The 19,253-nt window shown below is 44.4% G+C and overlaps 1 protein-coding gene across 1 annotated transcript in view; it reads right to left on the reverse strand.

The window, feature by feature from the left end:
* CSMD1 (CUB and Sushi multiple domains 1) overlaps positions 1-19,253 on the reverse strand; it is a 2,061,903-nt gene that overhangs the window by 30,305 nt on the left and 2,012,345 nt on the right. The window contains exons 55-59 of the mRNA XM_069573063.1: positions 17,660-17,848; positions 10,189-10,362; positions 9,278-9,460; positions 2,344-2,520; positions 1,546-1,725 (exon numbers count right to left, since the gene is read on the reverse strand). Coding sequence (XP_069429164.1) covers positions 1,546-1,725; positions 2,344-2,520; positions 9,278-9,460; positions 10,189-10,362; positions 17,660-17,848 — 903 coding nt within the window. The remainder of the gene's footprint in view (positions 1-1,545; positions 1,726-2,343; positions 2,521-9,277; positions 9,461-10,188; positions 10,363-17,659; positions 17,849-19,253) is intronic.

The raw sequence follows: 19,253 nt of genomic DNA on the forward strand, positions 1-19,253 counted from the left end.
TCTGTGACGCCTGGTCTAAGAGCTCCCTGAAGACCCAAGAGCTCCGAGACTTCATACTGGAGGAGGTTTGTCGCTGACAGTCTGGGCACAGAAGGTGATGGGAGAGGAGACTCAGCTGTATTTCCTCACCTGCACTTTCTCACAGGTGCTCCCACTTTCTCACGTGAGAAAAACACACAGACACAACCACATGTGCACGTCCAGAAGCTGGAAACGGGCCCTCCTCTTGCCATTCACCTTCTCTCCATCTATTCACTTATTCAACAAAGATTTCTGCAGAACCCCTAAGTGAAGACTGGGGGAACAGTCTATAGACAGGTCGACACCAGGTGACAAGGCCCCCAGGTGGGAACAGTGATGAGTGACGTGGCTCCAGGGAGGAGTGGACAGGGTGGCCAGCGGGAGGAGAGAGAGGTCTCCTCCGTGAGGGCCTAGCTGGCTATGGAAGGCTTGTCAATCCAACAGACACTAAACAGAGGGACGAGATGGACACAAATGTATCTGAAGCCCAGAGATCAGACGTTCTAGGGATAAGCGCCACGGACACACTCACTGGACTAGAATGCTCCCACCAGGACAGTGTGAGCTGCATTAAACACCCTCTTAGCACCTGCCACAGAGCTGCATGGCGTTAATAGCTGCAGCTGGAAAGAAGGACACGAGACAGGGCTCCTCACCCTCTGATGGGAGGAAACCAGGATGTGCCCAAACCGCCCAGGCCGGAAGTGGGTAAATGGCCCTCGGCGTGGGGGCTCCTCTGACCTCACAAGACTCAACAGGACGCACCTTCCTCCTGAGGTTTCCTGCTACTCCAGCTCGCAGCTCTCCCCCGTCCCTCGTCTAACGACGATAAGGCGCCCCTTTCTCCTGTGTGGTCACTGCCGGCCTCCATGCCCTCTCCTGCCCCTGCCCCTCCCGCCCAGCCGAGAAGGCCTGCAGCTCCCTCTGGAGCTGGTGGAGACGCTCACCCTGCAGATCAGCCCTGCATCCGCGGTCCGCCAGCCCTCCTACTTCCCCCAGACCCCTTCCGCCTGCTTGCTTTCTCCCTGGAAAGTCCACCAGCCAAGTCGGAAACCTCCCTGTACTCCCTCCTCATGGTGGGGCTTCCTTAGTGTCAGCTATCAAGGCCCACCAGGCATCTGGACACTGGCAGGCTCTGCCACTGTTCTGCCCTATCTGATGATCAGCTCTGACCCGCCTCCCCAACCCCGTGATGATGGCCACAGACTCAACACAGCCACGCACACCGAGACAGCAGAGCTGGGTTCACAGCACAGACTCCAGAGTTGTCTCTGAAGCCCGATGTCTCCAAGACACCACCTGCGACCTTGAGAATTTACTGCAGCTCTCTGTGAGTCAGTCTCCGGGCTGTAAAACCAAGATTAAGGTAGTAAGAAAGGAAGTGATTTAATATTTGCGAATGAGTTTACAGGAATGCTGAGCACATAGAAGGTCTACACCGATGCTTGCAAACTGATGTAAAATGTTAACTCAATAAAGACTCTCCACATGTGAGTGACGCACAAGAGAAGCCCCAAGACTCACCTTTGCAGGTCGGTTTGCTGTGATTCCAGGTACTGTCCTTGGTGCAGCGGATGGTGGGGGACGTGGCAGGCTCCATGGTGTAGCCAGGGTTGCACTGGTAGCTGACAGTCTTGTTGAAGGTGAAATCTGTCCCGAACTGGATGCCGTTAGCCAGGGTCCCTGGGTCTCCACAGCTGATGACTAATTAGCAGAAATCAGACAAATGGAGAGACACAGTATCATCACGGGATGACTTATTCCTGGTGTCTGCTTGACTCTCCTTAAGCTGCTTTTCAGAGCTATGACGCCTTGGCTGAGCACAGCGATACCAGCCTATCTCCGGGGACAGTTTCGCTGGCCGGCAGTCAGGAGGCTGCACGTTTGGAACTGCTTATTTCTACTCCACTGATAGTTGTCTGTGTGGTCATCTGGGCTCTGTCCTTAACTCGATGTCGTGAGGGGTTACCCCACAAAGTCAAGGACAGAGAGACAGGCTGAGATCAGAGAACCAGGCTTTCTGCACCATTTCCCTTCAGACTAACTGGTCTACAGAGAGGAGGAACCTTGCCTTTTCTGAACTCAGTTTTGTAATATCCAACCCAACCAGGCAGGCAAAGCATTTTTAACCATATAAATAAGAAAGTGAAGAAAAATCTAAAAGTGCTTAGAAAGTGGTCATATTATCAAACATACATATGATATAATCCTTTTTTCCCTAAGGATTAAACAATACAGCCCTCTGTAAAATCAACTCCTTTTTCTCAGTCAAGTACGAGTCGCTGTGGGGACCTGGATTTGGCCAGGACGGTGGCCACTCACGTGTGCAGTCGGGGGCCGTGCCGGTCCAGGTCCCGTTGGCGGTGCAGTGGCGAGTGGTCAGCCCTGAGGTCCTGTAGCCGTCCCAGCAGGCGTAGACCACCGAGCTGGAGAACACCACGCCATCGCTGCTGATGATCTTGCCGTGGGTGGGCGTCCCCGGGTTCCCACAGGACACAGCTGTGGCGAGACAGAACAGCAGGGGAGACCCGTTACCACGTGGTAAACTCAAGAGGTCGAGGGCCATCTGCATAACAGACTGCTCATTTATTTAAAAAGTCATCGGAAGGACACTGTGGTCCTCCCCCCACCCCCACATCCTCTGCCTGCCTTTCGTCTGTAGAGAAACTGTAGCCAAACAATGAGTTTAATCAGAGAAGTGAGAAAATGCCGAAACGAAGAAAGCAGTCCAGCAAGACAAAATAAAGACAGTTCAGTCATTAAGTCAAGGACCTTTAATAGTTCCTCCTCCAGGGCCATAGATAAAACTGGGAGCCTGTCCCGTGAGCTCTTGCAGAAATGGAAACCCCCACCAGGTGGAGAAGTTAATGCATGACGACCAGGCTGTAGCCACGACACAGGCTGCCACAGTCTGAGGACTGGCCTCCAGGAGACGGGAGCAAACCGATCCTGGAACTGAAGACTGACTGCACTTAGAAAGCCGAACGGCGCTGGTGAGACCACTGCCAGCCCACCTGCAGATGCCTGTCAGAGCTGTCTGTGCTGTTTCTGCGGGTAGCGCCCTGCTCCCGTCTATGAAAGCTCTGTATTTGTGCTCAGTCCTGTCTGACTCTGCGACCCCATGGACTGTAGCCTGCCAGGCTCTCTCTGTCTGAGGGACTTTCCAGGCGAAAATACTGTAGTGGACTGCAATTCCCTGCCCCAGGGGATCTTCTCCACCCAAGGACAGAACCTGAGTCTTTTTCGCCTCCTGCACTGCAGGCGAGTTCTTTACCACTGAGCCATTGGGAAGCCCATACAATTTCTAGACCTCGACTGGCTTTGGAATGGCCGCACCTTAAGTCTCTCTAAATGACCACAATGCTGTATTTAGGCATGAAGACTTCAGCTAAGATGGGCGGTGTGACAGGTCTACACTCTGAGTATCTAGCAGGTACGTTCCTTCCTCAGCAAACAAGGAAACTCAGCAGCTGCTGGGTGTGTATCAATGTGATCTCAATCCATTACAGGATTTTGCCTTTTTTTCATTGAACCTATTTACCATAAAGATGGTTATTTTTCCTTCTTAATCCTCCCACAATAATGCACAACAGACAGACATACAAAGGATGTGAATTCTAAGAAGAAGAATTTATCATGAGTCCCTTTTCGCAGAATGATGAAAATATTTGCAAATATTCTGGCCTATTTAGATGTTCCACTTTCAAATCTAGCCTGTGAACAAAGACATACTCTCCTTTAAAATATGGAAGAAAACACATTGCAAAATAAAGTCCATTATAATAGAAGTTTATGGAATTGCCTATCATATTATGTTACAAAATTCACATACTCTCAGATCTTATTTGGACTAGATCTTGTCTGACGAATAAAGAGCACACTTGCTGGTGCTTTTACACTTGCACCTATGCTTCCCTGGTTGCTCAGATGGTAAAGAAGCCAGCTGCCATGTAGGAGACGCAGGTTTGATCCCTAGGTCGGGAAGATCCCCTGGAGAAGAGAATGGCTACCCACTCTAGTATTCTTGCCTGGAGAATTCCATGAACAGAGGAGCCTGGTGGGCTATGATCCATAGGGTCACAAAGAGTCAGACACAACTGAGCAACTAACACTTTCACTTTCACTTATCTACGTCAGATATAAACTAACCAGTTATAACCCTCTTCCCTGATGAGTCTGGGTTACAATCCCTTCTAACACAGATTGTTCAGTGGTTTATTGGTTGACCAATCCTGAGGCAGACAATACCTAACACTCTCTAAAGCTCAGAGTGCTTTGACGGCTGTGACAGAAATTAAAATTTCACTGCAAAAATCCAAGTTGCTGGGCTATTTAAGACCATCACTCCATTGCACAAACTGATTCATTGCTTCCAATACACAGTTATTGTTCATGAGTATGAATTGAAACAGCAAAGAATTATACTGATCCAATTTATAACAAAAGATACCCATATCACTATGTTTTATTCCAGTCATATCTGCTATTAAAAACTATGTAGCAATTTTCAAAAGTGACCTGTGAGACACTAATTCTAAAATAAAGCAGGTGATTGTTGAAATATATTCAACTTAATATGTAGACAAATATATTGGACAAATAAAGGAATATCCCTCATAATAATGATACCCTAATGTTTATAAAGTCCCCTCTAATACTGAATTTGATACTATCAAATTCATGTTTAACTTTTTTTTTTTTCCCTGACAGGAACGCTTTCACTGATGACCACACCTATGAAAGTGGAGATCAGACAACAGGGTCAACATAACTGTTTTTAAATCAAGGTCCTGATGTGGTGAGACATAAAAAGACTGACACTTAGGCAAAATAAGAGACTAAATTTAGGGTTGTTAGGGGGGAAATGAGATATTTTGAAAGTTACAAGTTAAAATTTCTTTATAAATACATCTTTTTTAAAGTACACTTATTTAATGTGCCTCCTTTTCAAAAAATATCATTGTCTTTTACTCAGTTTTTAAGAAAATAGCACCATACTTATTCCAAATGCACATTATTGTTCACTGGCATCAATATTGCTCACTTAGCAGGCTGTATTAGGATGATTGCTGTTCAGTTCAGTTCAGTCACTCAGTCATGTCCGACTCTTTGCGACCCCATGAATCGCAGCACTCCAGGCCTCCGTGTCCATCACCAACTCACGGAGTTCACTCAGACTCTCATCCTTCAAGTCGGTGATGCCATCCAGCCATCTCATCCTCTGTCATCCCCTTCTCCTCCTGCCCCCAATGCCTCCCAGCATCAGAGTCTTTTCCAATAAGTCAACTCTTCGCATGAGGTGGCCAAAGTACTGGAGTTTCAGCTTTAGCATCATTCCTTCCAACTGAGTTAAATAGTTGTAGGTTTTAATCTCTGCTCACACAAGATAAGTCAATGTGAATGATCAATTCAAGTTACTAACATGTAGTGTCTTCACTGTGAAATAGATTAAAAAAGATAACTGCTCCCTGTTGTGAGAGTACCTATGTACTCAGTCATGTCCGACTCTGCAACCACATGGACTGCAGCCCACCAGGGTCCTGTGTCCATGGGATTCTCCAGGCAAGAATACAGGAGCAGGTTGCCGTTTCCTCCTCCAGGGGATCTTCCCGATTCAGGGATTGAACATGTGTCTCCTGCGTCTTCAGCATTGGCAGGTGGGTTCTTAACCACCGAGCCAACTGGGAGGCCATACTAAGTGCAAAATGCTACCATTTGTACAGAGGCAGTCAGATTGGTATTTTTATTTTCATTATCATCGCTTTACTCACATGTCCATTACCTCATAAATGACAAATTTATCATAATCTCCTGGGAAAGAGAATTAGGAGTTATCCCAAAGATGTAGTTACATTTACACAACTTGGTAAGATATATCCATTTGGAAAGCTACGTCAGTAAGCCTGTGATTGAAAGACTCAGTTCAGTTCAGTTCAGTTGCTCAGTTGTGTCTGACTCTTTGCGACCCCATGAATCACAGCACGCCAGGCCTCCCTGTCCATCACCAACTCCCGGAGTTCATTCAGACTCATGTCCATTGAGTCAGTGATGCCATCCAGCCATCTCATCCTCTGTCGTCCCCTTCTCCTGCTGCCCCCAATCCCTCCCAGCATCAGAGTCTTTTCCAATGAGTCAACTCTGCATGAGGTGGCCAAAGTACTGGAGCTTCAGCTTTAGCATCATTCCTTCCAAAGAAATCCCAGGGTTGATCTCCTTCAGAATGGACTGGTTGGATCTCTTTGCAGTCCAAGCGACTCTCAACAGTCTTCTCCAACACCACAGTTCAAACTCATCAATTCTTCAGTGCTCAGCCTTCTTCACAGTCCAACGCTCACATCCATACATGACTACTGGAAAAACCATAACCTTGACTAGACGGACCTTTGTTGGCAAAGTAATGTCTCTGCTTTTGAATATGCTATCTAGGTTGATCATAGCTTTCCTTCCAAGGAGTGTCTTTTAATCTCATGGCTGCAATCACCTTCTGCAGTGATTTTGGAACCCAAGAAAATAAAGTCTGACACTGTTTCCACTGTTTCTGCATCTATTTCCCATGAAATGATGGAACCAGATGCCATGATCTTCGTTTTCTGATTGTTGAGTTTTAGCCAACTTTTTCACTCTCCTCTTTCACTTTCATCAAGAGGCTCTTTAGTTCCTCTTCACTTTCTGCCATAAGGGTGGTGTCATCTGCATATCTGAGGTTATTGATATTTCTCCCGGCAATCTTGATTCCAGCTTCTGTTTCTTCCAGTCCGGCGTTTCTCATGATGTACTCTGCATATAAGTTAAATAAGCAGGGTGACAATATACAGCCTTAACATACTCCTTTTCCTATTTGGAACCAGTCTGTTGGTCCATGTCCAGTTCTAACTGTTGCTTCCTGACCTGCATACAGATTTCTCAAGAGGCAGGTCAGGTGGTCTGGTATTCCCATCTCTTTCAGAATTTTCTACAGTTGATTGTGATCCATACAGTCAAAGTCTTTGGCATAGTCAATAAAGCAGAAATAGATGTTTTTCTGGAACTCTCTTGCTTTTTCCATGATCCAGCGGATGTTGGCAATTTGATCTCTGGTTCCTCTGCCTTTTCTAAAACCAGCTTGAACATCAGGGAGTTCATAGTTCACGTATTGCTGAAGCCTGGCTTGGAGAATTTTGAGCATTACTTTACTGGTGTGTGAGATGAGTGCAATTGTGCAGTAGTTTGAGCATTCTTTGGCATTGCCTTTCTTTGGGATTGGAATGAGAACTGAACTTTTCCAGTCCTGTGGCCACTGCTGAGTTTTCCAAATTTGCTGGCATATTGAGTGCAACACTTTCACAGCATCATCTTTCAGGATTTGAAATAGCTCTACTGGAATTCCATCACCTCCACTAGCTTTGTTCATAGTGATGCTTTCTAAGGCCCACTTGACTTCACATTCCAGGATGTCTGGCTCTAGATGAGTTATCACACCATCGTGCTTATCTGGGTCGTGAAGTTCTTTTTTGTACAGTTCTTCTGTGTATTCTTGCCATCTCTTCTTAATATCTTCTGCTTCTGTTAGGTCCATACCATTTCTGTCCTTTATTGAGCCCATCTTTGCATGAAATGTTCCCTTGGTATCTCTAATTTTCTTGAAGAGATCTCTAGTCTTTCCCATTGTGTTCTTTTCCTCTATTTCTTTGCATTGAATGCTGAAGAAGGCTTTCTTATCTCTTCTTGCTATTCTTTGGAACTCTGCATTCAGATGCTTTCGTAACAAAAGGAAACATGATTTAAAGTGATGAAAATGTATTAGAAAGTTAAATTCTTTGATGCTTAAGAATTTTTCAGATGTTTTTATCTTGTAATTCATGAACCTCTTTTTAAAATTTATTGAAATGTCCATCAAGATCTAATGTTTTTTTTAAAATAGATTCAAAGAAGGTAAATCCATCAGGAGGGGCATAACCTTAGTCAAGGGATTGAGTACATAGGTCATGGATAACCTTTGTGGCAATGGAAAAGTTACTGATAATCCCATTTTCTACAGAATATAATATGTGCCCCAAAGATATGGACCTAGGTCAGCAAGTAAGAAAAAACAGAAAGCAATACATTCTCCACAAATTTAAGAGTTGTTAAGTGTGTATGTAGAAGTAGGAAGGGGGTTAGTTGTTTATTCTGAGACATCATTTGTGGTTTTCCTGAGTGTAATTGAACTATCAGTCATCTGACTTCCAATGATTTCTGTACAGTACAATTTGGAAGTAGCCAATTTTGTGGACCACTGTATTTTTGATAAATGCTTTTTGTATTAAAACATTTTAGTAACTTCTTTTTGTATACAGATTTTAAGCAAAAAGTTTAAAAGGATTTTATAGGAACCGTTCAAATTTCTGAATTTGCTAAACTGTTATTCAGTAGCTAAGTTGTGTCCTTGTGACCCATGGACTGCAGCACGCCAGGCTTCCCTGTCCTTCACTGTCTCCTGAAGTTTGCTCTAACTCATGTCCAGTGAGTCAGTGATGATACCATTTTGCTAAACTAAATGCTATTTAAAAAGCACTTTGCATAGTCTTCCCTGGTGGAAGCATAGGGCTTCCCTGGTAGCTCAGAGGTTAAAGCGTCTGCCCGCAATGCAGGAGACCTGGGTTCAATCCCTGGGTCAGGAAGATCCCTGGAAAAGGAAATGGCAACTCCAGTACTCTTGCCTGGAAAATCCCTTGGACGAGAAGCCTGATAGACTACAGTCCATGGGATCGCAAAGAGTTGGACACAACTGAGCAACTTCACTTTGCACAGTCTGGGATAAATACATCATAAAGTAAAATTTAGTTAAGCTCTCCTGTTCGAATAAGTGAATTCACTTATATTTTGTTGGGGAAGAACTCATAGTGTAGTACCCTAGCAACAGAGTGAGATTTCTATGGAAAACATGACTTACTCTCAAACTGCTTACTTTTTTCACTGTTTAAGTTTTCAAGAAATTAAGACAAGGGCCACCAATAGATGACATAACGTGTGAATGGAATGACTTCCAGCAGCAGGGAGCCCCCGTCAGGACCTGCCCTGCTCACAGCACCTTCACCTGCCATAACACCCTGAGCGCCACACAGAGACGGTCATCAGGAGAAGACTTCCTGATGATTCTCTTATGTTTGGGGGGAAAACAGGTTAATTGTAGAAACAGCATGACCTGTTAAGATGTTGCAGAACGTCACTGGTCATTTCAGAGTGAGCTACCTGGTTTCCACCTGCAGCTCTGACTCTCAGGCTGGGACCCACTCACCCTCGCACACGGGCTGCAGTCCTGACCAGGACCCGTTGAGCAGACACGTCCGCTCGGCCGAGCCCCGCAGCTGGTAGCCCATTTCACAGGAGAAGCGCAGGAGGCTCTTGGCCTTAAACTCCTCTCCAAGCCGAGACCCATGGGCTGGGGTCCCCGGATCACCGCAAAATCCAGGGTTATTTCCTGCAGAACACAAACACAAGGCATGGTTTTAAACGATGCTGTTTAAAACAGGGCTGTTATGTTTAAAGAGAATGAAATTTTATGTAAATGTATATCAAACATGGTCACAGTCATATAACATTCTAGAAATCCTGTGAGAAAGATTTTCCTTATTATAGCACAAAAGTAGAAGACTCTAAGAAATTGTTTATATGTAACTAAAATCAAAATAGTTTATTACAATATGGTAGTGACAATAATTGATATTCTTTGGGAGAAACAAAACACTGGGGACAGTGAGTGCAGGAATTGCTCACTGGAGATGCTGGTGAGGACGCCCACAAGGAGATGGGGGAAGGTGTGTTGGGAATAAAAGAATTAAGTAAGAGGTGTGATCCACTGAGTTATTATGAAACATTCATGGAAGAATTAAGATGATTTCTTTTCCAAACAGGACCGATGTGATTGTTGATGGTGGAGATGGGAAAGACATGTAAGAACTGAGAGGAAGCAGAAGGAGAGAAAAGGGAGGGCAAGCTGAGTCAAGGCGAGCAGGCTGGGGTGGGAGGCTCCCGGGGCTCCAGCAGGAGAAACCGTGCTGGGACAGGCATTCATTCAAAGAGAAGAAGCCGCAGACGCCGGCGATGTGTGCCAGGGGTGTGCTCAGCTGGAATGGGTTAGTAACCACTTTGGAGACGGGTGCCGCCAGTCTGTGTCCGCGCGGTGGACGACTGCCCGCGCCAGCCCACCTGTGCAGTGGGGCAGGGCTCCGCTCCAGTGACTGTCCTCCTGGCAGGCTCTGCTGCTGTCGCCCACGAGACTGCGGCTCCCTCGGCACGAGTAGTGGACCACGGCCCCGTACGTGAACAGGTCTCCTGTGAGTATGGCATTGGCAGGGACGCCCGGGTGTCCACACGATATCACTTAAGAAGAAGAGAAAATAATCAATAAGCACATTGTTCCTGTTATGCTGCGCTGTGTTGGTCACTGCACTTCAGAGACTCAAATGATCACCATCTATTAACAAAAACACATCCCTGGTACCCTGTGGATGAGGAGCATCAACTTCCAGACAACCCTCCCTCACACATTACTGAAGACCAGGAAAGGGTCCGTCAGAGAAGCTTTTTGTTTGTTTTTTTATTAAGGTAGCTTTGCTGAAGGTAGAAATTGACATTGATATTTTGAAAAAGAAATACATCTACCTAAATTTTTCCATCTGCCCTTAGCTGTATACTAAGTAAGCAGTGTTCATACAAAATGGTAGAGACTACCACAGATCCGCAAAGCTATCCCCAGTATTTCTTCAGTTAGTATGCTTTGCATGGGGACAAAACTCAGTCAAATCTGCTCCCTCTTCCAGATCACATGCCTAGAGAGACCATTCTAACAAATTTTCCTTGTTAGTATTTGTCTTAAGTACGTTTAAATTGGGGTCTAGTTGCTTTATAATATTATGTTAGTTTTTTCTGTGCAACAAAGTGAATCGGCTCTCTCTCTCTCTATATATATATATACATATATATATATATATATATATCCTCTATTAAATTTTTTACTTTAATAAAAATTAAATGCTTAAGTTAAAAAGTAATAATAAATTACTGATTAATTTTTAACCCAAGTATTCTATTCATTTCTTTATACCAAATGAGGCCCATCATCTGATCATAATTACTCCTCAAAAAGGAAAAAATCTAGAATACCACAGGATGGTAAAGTCTTCTATCTCTCTTTTTGTAAAGTCTAAAATTTTTAGGGTTAACCACTAAAAAATAATATACATGATCAAATAGCTAACTGTGAGACAGTCAATTCCTAGGCAGGTTGATAAGACGTTTGGGGTTCCCGAGGAGGAGAGAGGGGTCTGGGTCTCTTGAAAAGGAGAGAGGGGTTTGAAATTCTCAAGGAGGGGGAAAGGACAAACGTCTTTATTTTTTTTTTCTACATTTCTTAGTCATATAAAATGTTTTTTCTTAAAGCCGGGAACTGATGATTACACAACAAAAAAACTAAGTTTAAACTCTATCAGTTCAGTTCAGCTCAGTCACTCAGTCATGTCCAACTCTTTGTGACGCCATGGACTGCAGCATGCCAGGCTTCCTTGTCCATCACCAACTCATCCATTGAGTTGGTGATGCCATCCAACCATCTCATCCTCTGCCGTCCCCTTCTCCTCCCACCTTCAATCTTTCCCAGCATCAGGGTCTTTTCCAGAGAATCAGTTCTTCCCATAAGGTGGCCAAAGTATTGGAGTTTCAGCTTCACCATCAGTCTTTCCAGTGAATGTTCAGGACTGATTTCCTTTATGATGGACTAGTTGGATCTTCTTGCAGTCCAAGGAACTCTCAAGAGTCTTCTCCAACACCACAGTTCAAAAGCATCACTTTTTCAGTGCTTAGCTTTCTTTATGGTCCAAATCTCACATCCATACATGACTACTGGAAAAACCATACCCTTGACTAGATAGACCTTTGTCGGCAAAGTAACATCTCTGCTTTTTAATATGCTGTCTAGATTGGTCATAGCTTTTCTTCCAAGGAGCAAGTGTCTTTTAATTACTTGGCTGCAGTCACCATCTGCAATGATTCTGGAGCCCAAGAAAATAGTCTGTCACTGTTTCCATTGTTTCCCCTTCTATTTGCCATGAAGTAATTGGCCTGAATGCCATGATATTGGATTTTTGAATGTTGAGTTTTAAGCCAGCTTTTTCACTCTCTTCTTTCACCTTCAAGAGGCTCTTTAGTTCCTCTTTCTTTCTGCCATAAGGGTAGTGTCATCTGCACATCTGAGGTTATTGATATTTCTCCCGGCAATCTTGATTTCAGCTTGTGCTTCATCCAGCCCAGCGTTTCTCATGATGTGCTCTGCATGTAAGTTAAATAAGCATGATGACAATAGACAGCCTTGACGTACTCCTTTTCCTATTTGGAACCAGTCTGTTGTTCCATGTCCAGTTCTAACTGTTGCTTCCTGACCTGCATACAGGTTTCTCAAGAGGCAGGTCAGGTGGTCTGGTATTCCCATCACTTTCAGAATTTTCCACAGTTTACTTTGATCCAGTCAAAGGCTTTGACATAGTTAATAAAGCAGAAATAGATGTTTTTCTGAAACCCTCTTGCTTTTTTGATGATCCAGCAGATGTTGACAGTTTGATTTCTGGTTCCTCTGCCTTTTCTAAAACCAGCTTGAACATCTGGAAGTTCATAGTTCACGTATTGTTGAAACCTGGCTTGGAGAATTTTGAGTATTACTTTGCTTGCGTGTGAGATGAGTGCAATTGTGTGGTAGTTTGAACACTCTTTGGCATTGCCTTTCTTTGGGATTGGAATGAAAACTGATGTTTATCTTGAAAGTACAGAGGGAGAAATTATCTTAAAAGATAGATTTCTCACTCAGTCAGCTCTAGATATCTGCTGTAAGCTACAAAAACAGGCGCCTGGACCAAATCAGAAAAACGTGCAGCTGGCTCAGAGAGTATATTATGGTAGGAAATATGAGGAAGAAAATAGGAAGAAAAAAGAACCAGGACAAAGACTGAAGCCCCAACAGTGGCTGTTAAACCTGATTTGAAACAGCCTGAGGAAAAATGCCCAGAGGGACCCAGGTGAAAAGGGACGGACTTGTTATTACTGTGGGAAGGGGGCATCTCAAGCATGATTGTCCTCAGGCATCTAAGCCACCCCCAGCTCTGTGTCTGGTCCGCAAAGGACCACACTGGAGGAGAGACTGCCCTCCGAGGTATAGGCCCCAGAGGTTGGACTCTCAAGACAATCAGGACTGAAGGTGCCTGGGGGTCCCCAAGCAAGCCCCCTTCCTAATTACACCTGAGGAACCCCAGGTATTAGTAACTGTGGCGACCAATCAACTGATTTTCCTTTGGACCCTGGGGCAACTTTCTCTGTGCTCATTGAAGCCCCCGGTCTGCTTTCCTCCTGATCCACTACTGTAATGCGACTGTCAGGATAGCCAAACACTATTATGTCAGTCTTCCTTTAAGCTGCAGCTGGGACTCTGTGCTATTCTCTCAAGTTTCTAATTGTGCTGGGGAGTCTCCCTCACTTATTTTGGGGAGGGATATACCGAACAAGGTCCAGGCCTCTGTTTTTATAAATATGGAATCTATTCTTTTTAACTGAACAAAATGTAAATCCTAAAGTGTGGGCTGATGGAAAAACTGTGGGTCTAGCACAAAATGCTGTTCCTATAGTTATAAAGCTCAAAAACTGTCACCTAATTTCCATATCAAAAGCAGTATCCACTAAAGCCTGAGGTTAAGGAAGGGTTAAAACCCATCATTGAAAATTTAAAGGAACGGGGGTATCAATTCTCTGTAATAGTCCATACAACACTGCTATTTTGGATGTAAAAATGTCAAATGATAAACAGAGACTAATTTAAGATATATAAATAATAAGTGCCTGATCCTTATACCTTATTTTCTGAAGTTCCTGAATGAGCCAAATATATTTCAGTCACTGATTTAAAGGTTGCTTTCTAGAGTTAAACCTCTATTAAATCATCTTCTACCTATGCCATTAAGACAATTGAGAGGATTCTTGGGCATTACAGGCTATTGCTGCATTTGGATTCTGGGTTATGGGGAACTTGCTGGGCCTTTATATAAACTTTTAACTGAAACTCAGCAGGCCCAAACCAACAAGCTGGTTTGGTCCCCCAGAGACTCAAAAGGCTTTTAAGGCCCTCCAAACTTCTCTCTTGAAGGCTCCTGCTTTGAGCTTGCCCACAGGATCAGAGTTTATTGTGTTTGTTCCTGAAAAAAGGCTATGGCCACATTGCTTAAGGGTAATTGCTACTTTTGTTTTGCCAATGACTAAAGCTCCTAAGTTTACTAATGGACAAAATCTTACTGTACTGACTTCTCATGATGTAAGTGGGATCTTAAACTCTAAAGTTCAGAGCAAGAATGGTTCCGTCTTTAAAGCTGCTGTAACTCAAGGGGTGTCACAAGCTCTAAGAATAGAATATCACTTGCACTGTTCCTGGAGACCCCTATTTTCAGAAAAAGTTTAAAAGGCTAATGACATTATTGAGGCATCTGCATAAGGTAACTCAGGAAAACACAAGACTGTTGGTTTAAAGTTTTACCTGTAGCTTTAAAGAGGGCTTGAGCTGCCGCTAAGAAGAAGGGAGTGTCTCTGTGACAGATCTCTTTTGTGCACAGATATTGTCATAGATCTGGAAGCCTTAGAATTAACTATGTGACTCAGCTTTTAGCTTTTCAACAGACTTTACTAGGAGCTTAACTCCTGACCAAGCCTTTGAGTCAAACAAGCCACTGTTTGAGCCAGGAACCAGGATGGGCCTGAGAATATATGTGGGCTTGCTTTTGATGACTCTAAAAGTCCTGAGTCTGCTGTTTGACCCTCAAGACAATGCCTTCTTTTCCTGGGCTCATTTCTACGCTGCATTCCACAATTCTTCTAATTCCTGGGTCTGTGGAGTACTCTCCTGCTCATCAATTGAAGGCTCAACAAGGTGTGTTTCTCCTCATCAAGGAAAGGACTTTCCTTAACTCTGCAATGACATCCAACAGTCCTAAGAATGACTGATGTAACTATGGACGTAATGTGACTTTTAACTTTGATTATGTTTTAACTTGGTTTAATGACTATTTTCCTTACATCTAGACCTGCATATTGGGGTTTGTTTCTAACTGTCTGAGTTTTTAAGCTACAGATGACTGTCCAGGCTCCTCTAAGTGCCATGCCCTCCTTCAACTATTACTTGGGGCCCCGGGATCTGAGACCCTCAATATGAGGGTTAGGAGAATATGTTGCCTCAACAATTTATGGACAATGCCTCTCAACAGCAGGAAGTAGTTATGAAATGAAAACAATGCCCCTTTCCCTTGGCAACATAACTCTCCTAAAAGAAAAGGGAGGAATGAGAGGCAAGTTGATAAGAGGTTCCGGGTTCCCGAGGAGGAGAGAGGGGTCTGGAATTCTCAAGGAGGAGGAAAGGACAAACATCTCTTTTTTTTTTTTTTTCCCTCTACATTCCATAGTCTTAGTCATATAAAAGAAAATGTTTTTTTCTTTAAGCCTGGAACTGATGGTTATATAACAAATAACTCAGTTTAAACGCTATACTAAGGATTATATAACAATAATGAATCATGCTTGAGGACACTTTCTCCTTCTTGAAAACCTCCTGACTAATCTTGTTATCTTAAAATGTAAATTGTGGGAGTGGGTCTAGTAAGATCTTTACAAACTTGAAATAGTCTTTTGATTTATTGTAATAACCAATTTAAAAAGTATATAACTCCCTTTCCTAAGACTAGCAAGTGGGGCACTCTCTGTCCCCCTTCTGATGTCTATGTCAGAGGTATTCTTTGTCCCTTTTCATACTTTAATAAAACTCTGCTATACAAAATCTCTTGAGTGATCAAGCCTGGTCCCTGGTTCCGAAGCTAAATCTTCTTCGGAGATCACGAATTCAACATTGTTCACTGTAAGCTATTAACTGGACTGAGGGTGCCAGAAATGATCCGAAGGGAGCTGATTTTACATCCAAGAGAGATTGCATTTGGTCATCAGCAACTGCAGAGCGACACCAACCAGTGAGGCAGGTTTCGGAAAGGCCCCAGTGCCCCCCTGAGTCACATTTGCCCTCCCCTGACACTCTCTCATCCTGGCATCCACTCATTGGAGAACAGGAGTTTATCTAGAGTCCTAAAAAGAAGCTAACTAGAGCAGAATCAGTGACATGGTTGGTGAATGATCAGTTCCAGGTGAAATAAAAGAAAAAAAAAAATCAGTGAGCCATACAACATCATAAATAGAGAGGGTGGCCAGCCACTACAGAGTCTGTGGTAAAAAAGCGCTCCTTGGAAAGCATGTGTTCCCAAGTTCCCACAACTCCAGTGGTTAATGAAAACAGTGGGGGGATCTCACTGATTTGGAAAATGAGATCAGTGAAAAGCTGGTTCCTGGAGGTCTGGGGCACAGGGGCATCATCACAACCACTAATGTAAGTCTTGGGGAGGCCAGGCAAATCTTTGGGGAGAAAATAAAACTAATTTCTCTGAAAAGTTCCCATGTGTGAAGGCACAGGAAACCAGAACACACACAATTTGATGAGAATTGTAACACATTTGTAGTTTTGGTTTTTTTTTTGGTCATATAAGCTTGTACATTTGTTTTTGAAAGTCATCGTTCTCTTTCTCCATAAGAATTAACTGTATTGTAACACTTAGAATTTGACACAGGTTTCCAGGCAGATTCAAAGGGCTTTGATGGACCTTGACTTGCAGGAAAAAAGTCTCCAGCACCAGTCCACTCTGCAAATGTACCAAAAATGCTGTAATCATGAGGGCTAAAATGAACTATCACCTTTTTTCAGTATTTCAATTTATAATGTAATTGTCATTTCTTATTTTCTGTATGCATGAAAAATGAATACTAAGAAGATATTGATTTTAAGAATGGTTTTGTTTCTGATTTTTAAAAGACCAAGAGAGTGACTCCCTTTCCTTCATTTTCAGACTCTGTTTTAAAAAGACACAAGACAATTCTCTCTGAACACAAGGACAATATGCTATTTCAAGGGAAAGAAAGTATAAGGTAGCTACTGGGGTGAAAAAGAAACTGTCCTTGCTCATCTGCATACTGTTAATAACGTTTTCTGGGAAGCCAGAGCTGTGACCTGTAGTTCTGTTGGCCCAGAGGAGCACCCCACTCTTCCTCTTGGTTAAACCTAAGGGTCATGAGGAAGGGCCAACCAGGGTGCCGTCTTCTTTATCAGGCTCACACTGGACTGTCCCGGAAGTGCTGACAAGACAAATGAGGCCCCCAGAGTGTTCCATGCTTCTGGCCACAGACACTGGTCCATAGACGGAGACTCCATACTATAGCCGTTTGCAGTATCTCTGAACCTGGGTCCCCAGGGAGGCAGCGTGTTGTGAGAGGCACAGTCTGGAGGCTGCTGGCACCTGGGTGAACCAGAGGATCTGCCCACCTGCCTGGCTGAAGCAGGAAATGAGCACTGACGAGTGGATACAGGGACAGCAGGGTCCAGGCGGAGCTGACTGAGTCCCTTGCCCTCTTAAAGATACCATAAGAACTAATATGATTTGTGATGGGGTCAGGAGGAGACAATAAAAAAATCAATACCTTTTTGAATAGTATTTAAAACAAAAAAAACTACATATGTTGTGTTGGCAGTGTTCTTTGAAGGCCAGACAACCCCACTCACCCAGACACTTGGGCAGAGAGCGATCCCACAGGCCGTTCGCCATGCAGGTGAGGGCAGAAGATCCCAGCAGGTAGAAGCCCCTCTTGCACTGATACACAACAGTCACTCCATACTCAAAACCCCCGGCGAGGTTTTGGTGCTCGTGACGAACAGCATTTTCCACCAAGCCTGGGTCGGAGCAGTTCACCACTGCGGAGGGAAGCACATGACACATAGTTTACACGCAGCTCTAGTTACAACCCTGGAGGGGAGGATGGCAACCCACTCCAGTGTTCTCAGCTGGGAAATCCCAGGGGGACAGAGGAGCCCGGTGGGCTGCAGTCCAGGGGGTCACAAAGAGTCAGACATGGCTGATTCAACAACAACAACAACATTTATAAATGAAATGGACTGCAGAGAAGGTGAACTCCTCTTCGTGGTTTTGGGAAGTTCATAAAATGACAACCTCACAGCCAAGGCTTAGTGTGAACTCCTGCAGCCTTGACGAGCTCCACTTCCTGCTCTGGGTCACCAGGCTTCAAAAAAAATATCGAGCAACATATTGGCTTCTACAGCAATTTTAACATGAGGCTGATAGCTTTTAACTGCTTCCTAATAATAAGCTTCTTCAATGTAAAGTGTAAAATTAGTTTTCTTGGTTATATTTTTACATTATGAAAATGTTAAAGTAGAAATGGCTGAAGTTAAAGTCTTTGTATGTGAGTGTGAGGGTTTAGGACAGCCTGGGACACACAAATTAATTCTACCCCCTACCCCCATCAACATGTATTAATGCGCCAATATGTGCCCGCAGTGATTTCTGTTAAATGTCTGTGCTAAGTCGCCTCAATCGTGTCTATCTCTTTGTGACCCCATGGACTTTAGCCTGCCAGCCTCCTCCATCCAGGGATTTCCCAGGCAAGAATACTGGACTGGGTTGCCATGCCTTTCCCCCAGGGAATCTTCCCAACCCAGGTACTGAACCCACATCTCTTATGTCTCCTCCATTGGCAGACAGGTTCTTTACCACTAGCACCACCTGAGAAGCCTTCCATCAACACTTAATAGAATGTAAAATAAGGTGACCGCTGGTTTGAGGTCTTCCCCTGTAGAAACCACAGGGACAGGGGACGTGTTCTCCGAGCTTGAGCGCCTGCTGGCGTCGGGAAGGGGACCAGCTGCCACAGGTGCAGAGGAGAGAAGGGGCCAGAACTGTCTGCATTCTGACTGCCCGGGGCTGAACAGGCAGCTGCGGGAGCCATGCTCTCACCCACATTTCAGACCTGCAGCAACTGCTACACTCTTCTGGTTGGAGACATAGTGTCTAGCAGAGGGTAACACATCAGAGCGAAGCCGGTAGCAGACTCACTGTCGGGGTCTCCCCACATCCCAGCATCACACCCCTCAACACGCTAAGCACAGAGACCTGGCCTTGATGTTCAGGTGTTCAAACCTGACGCAGAACAGTAAGTCCTCAGCTGGAGAGAAAGGGAGACATCGTGCCACACACGCAGCCCACCTGGAGTCCCGGAGGACGTTTGTGTTTACTGGGGGTTAAGACATTCATGGAATGGATCAGCAGCACGTCTGAGGTCATAAAGGTGGCTATACCAGA

The sequence above is a fragment of the Ovis canadensis genome, chromosome 26, assembly GCF_042477335.2.
Source record: "Ovis canadensis isolate MfBH-ARS-UI-01 breed Bighorn chromosome 26, ARS-UI_OviCan_v2, whole genome shotgun sequence".
Lineage (NCBI taxonomy): Eukaryota > Metazoa > Chordata > Mammalia > Artiodactyla > Bovidae > Ovis > Ovis canadensis.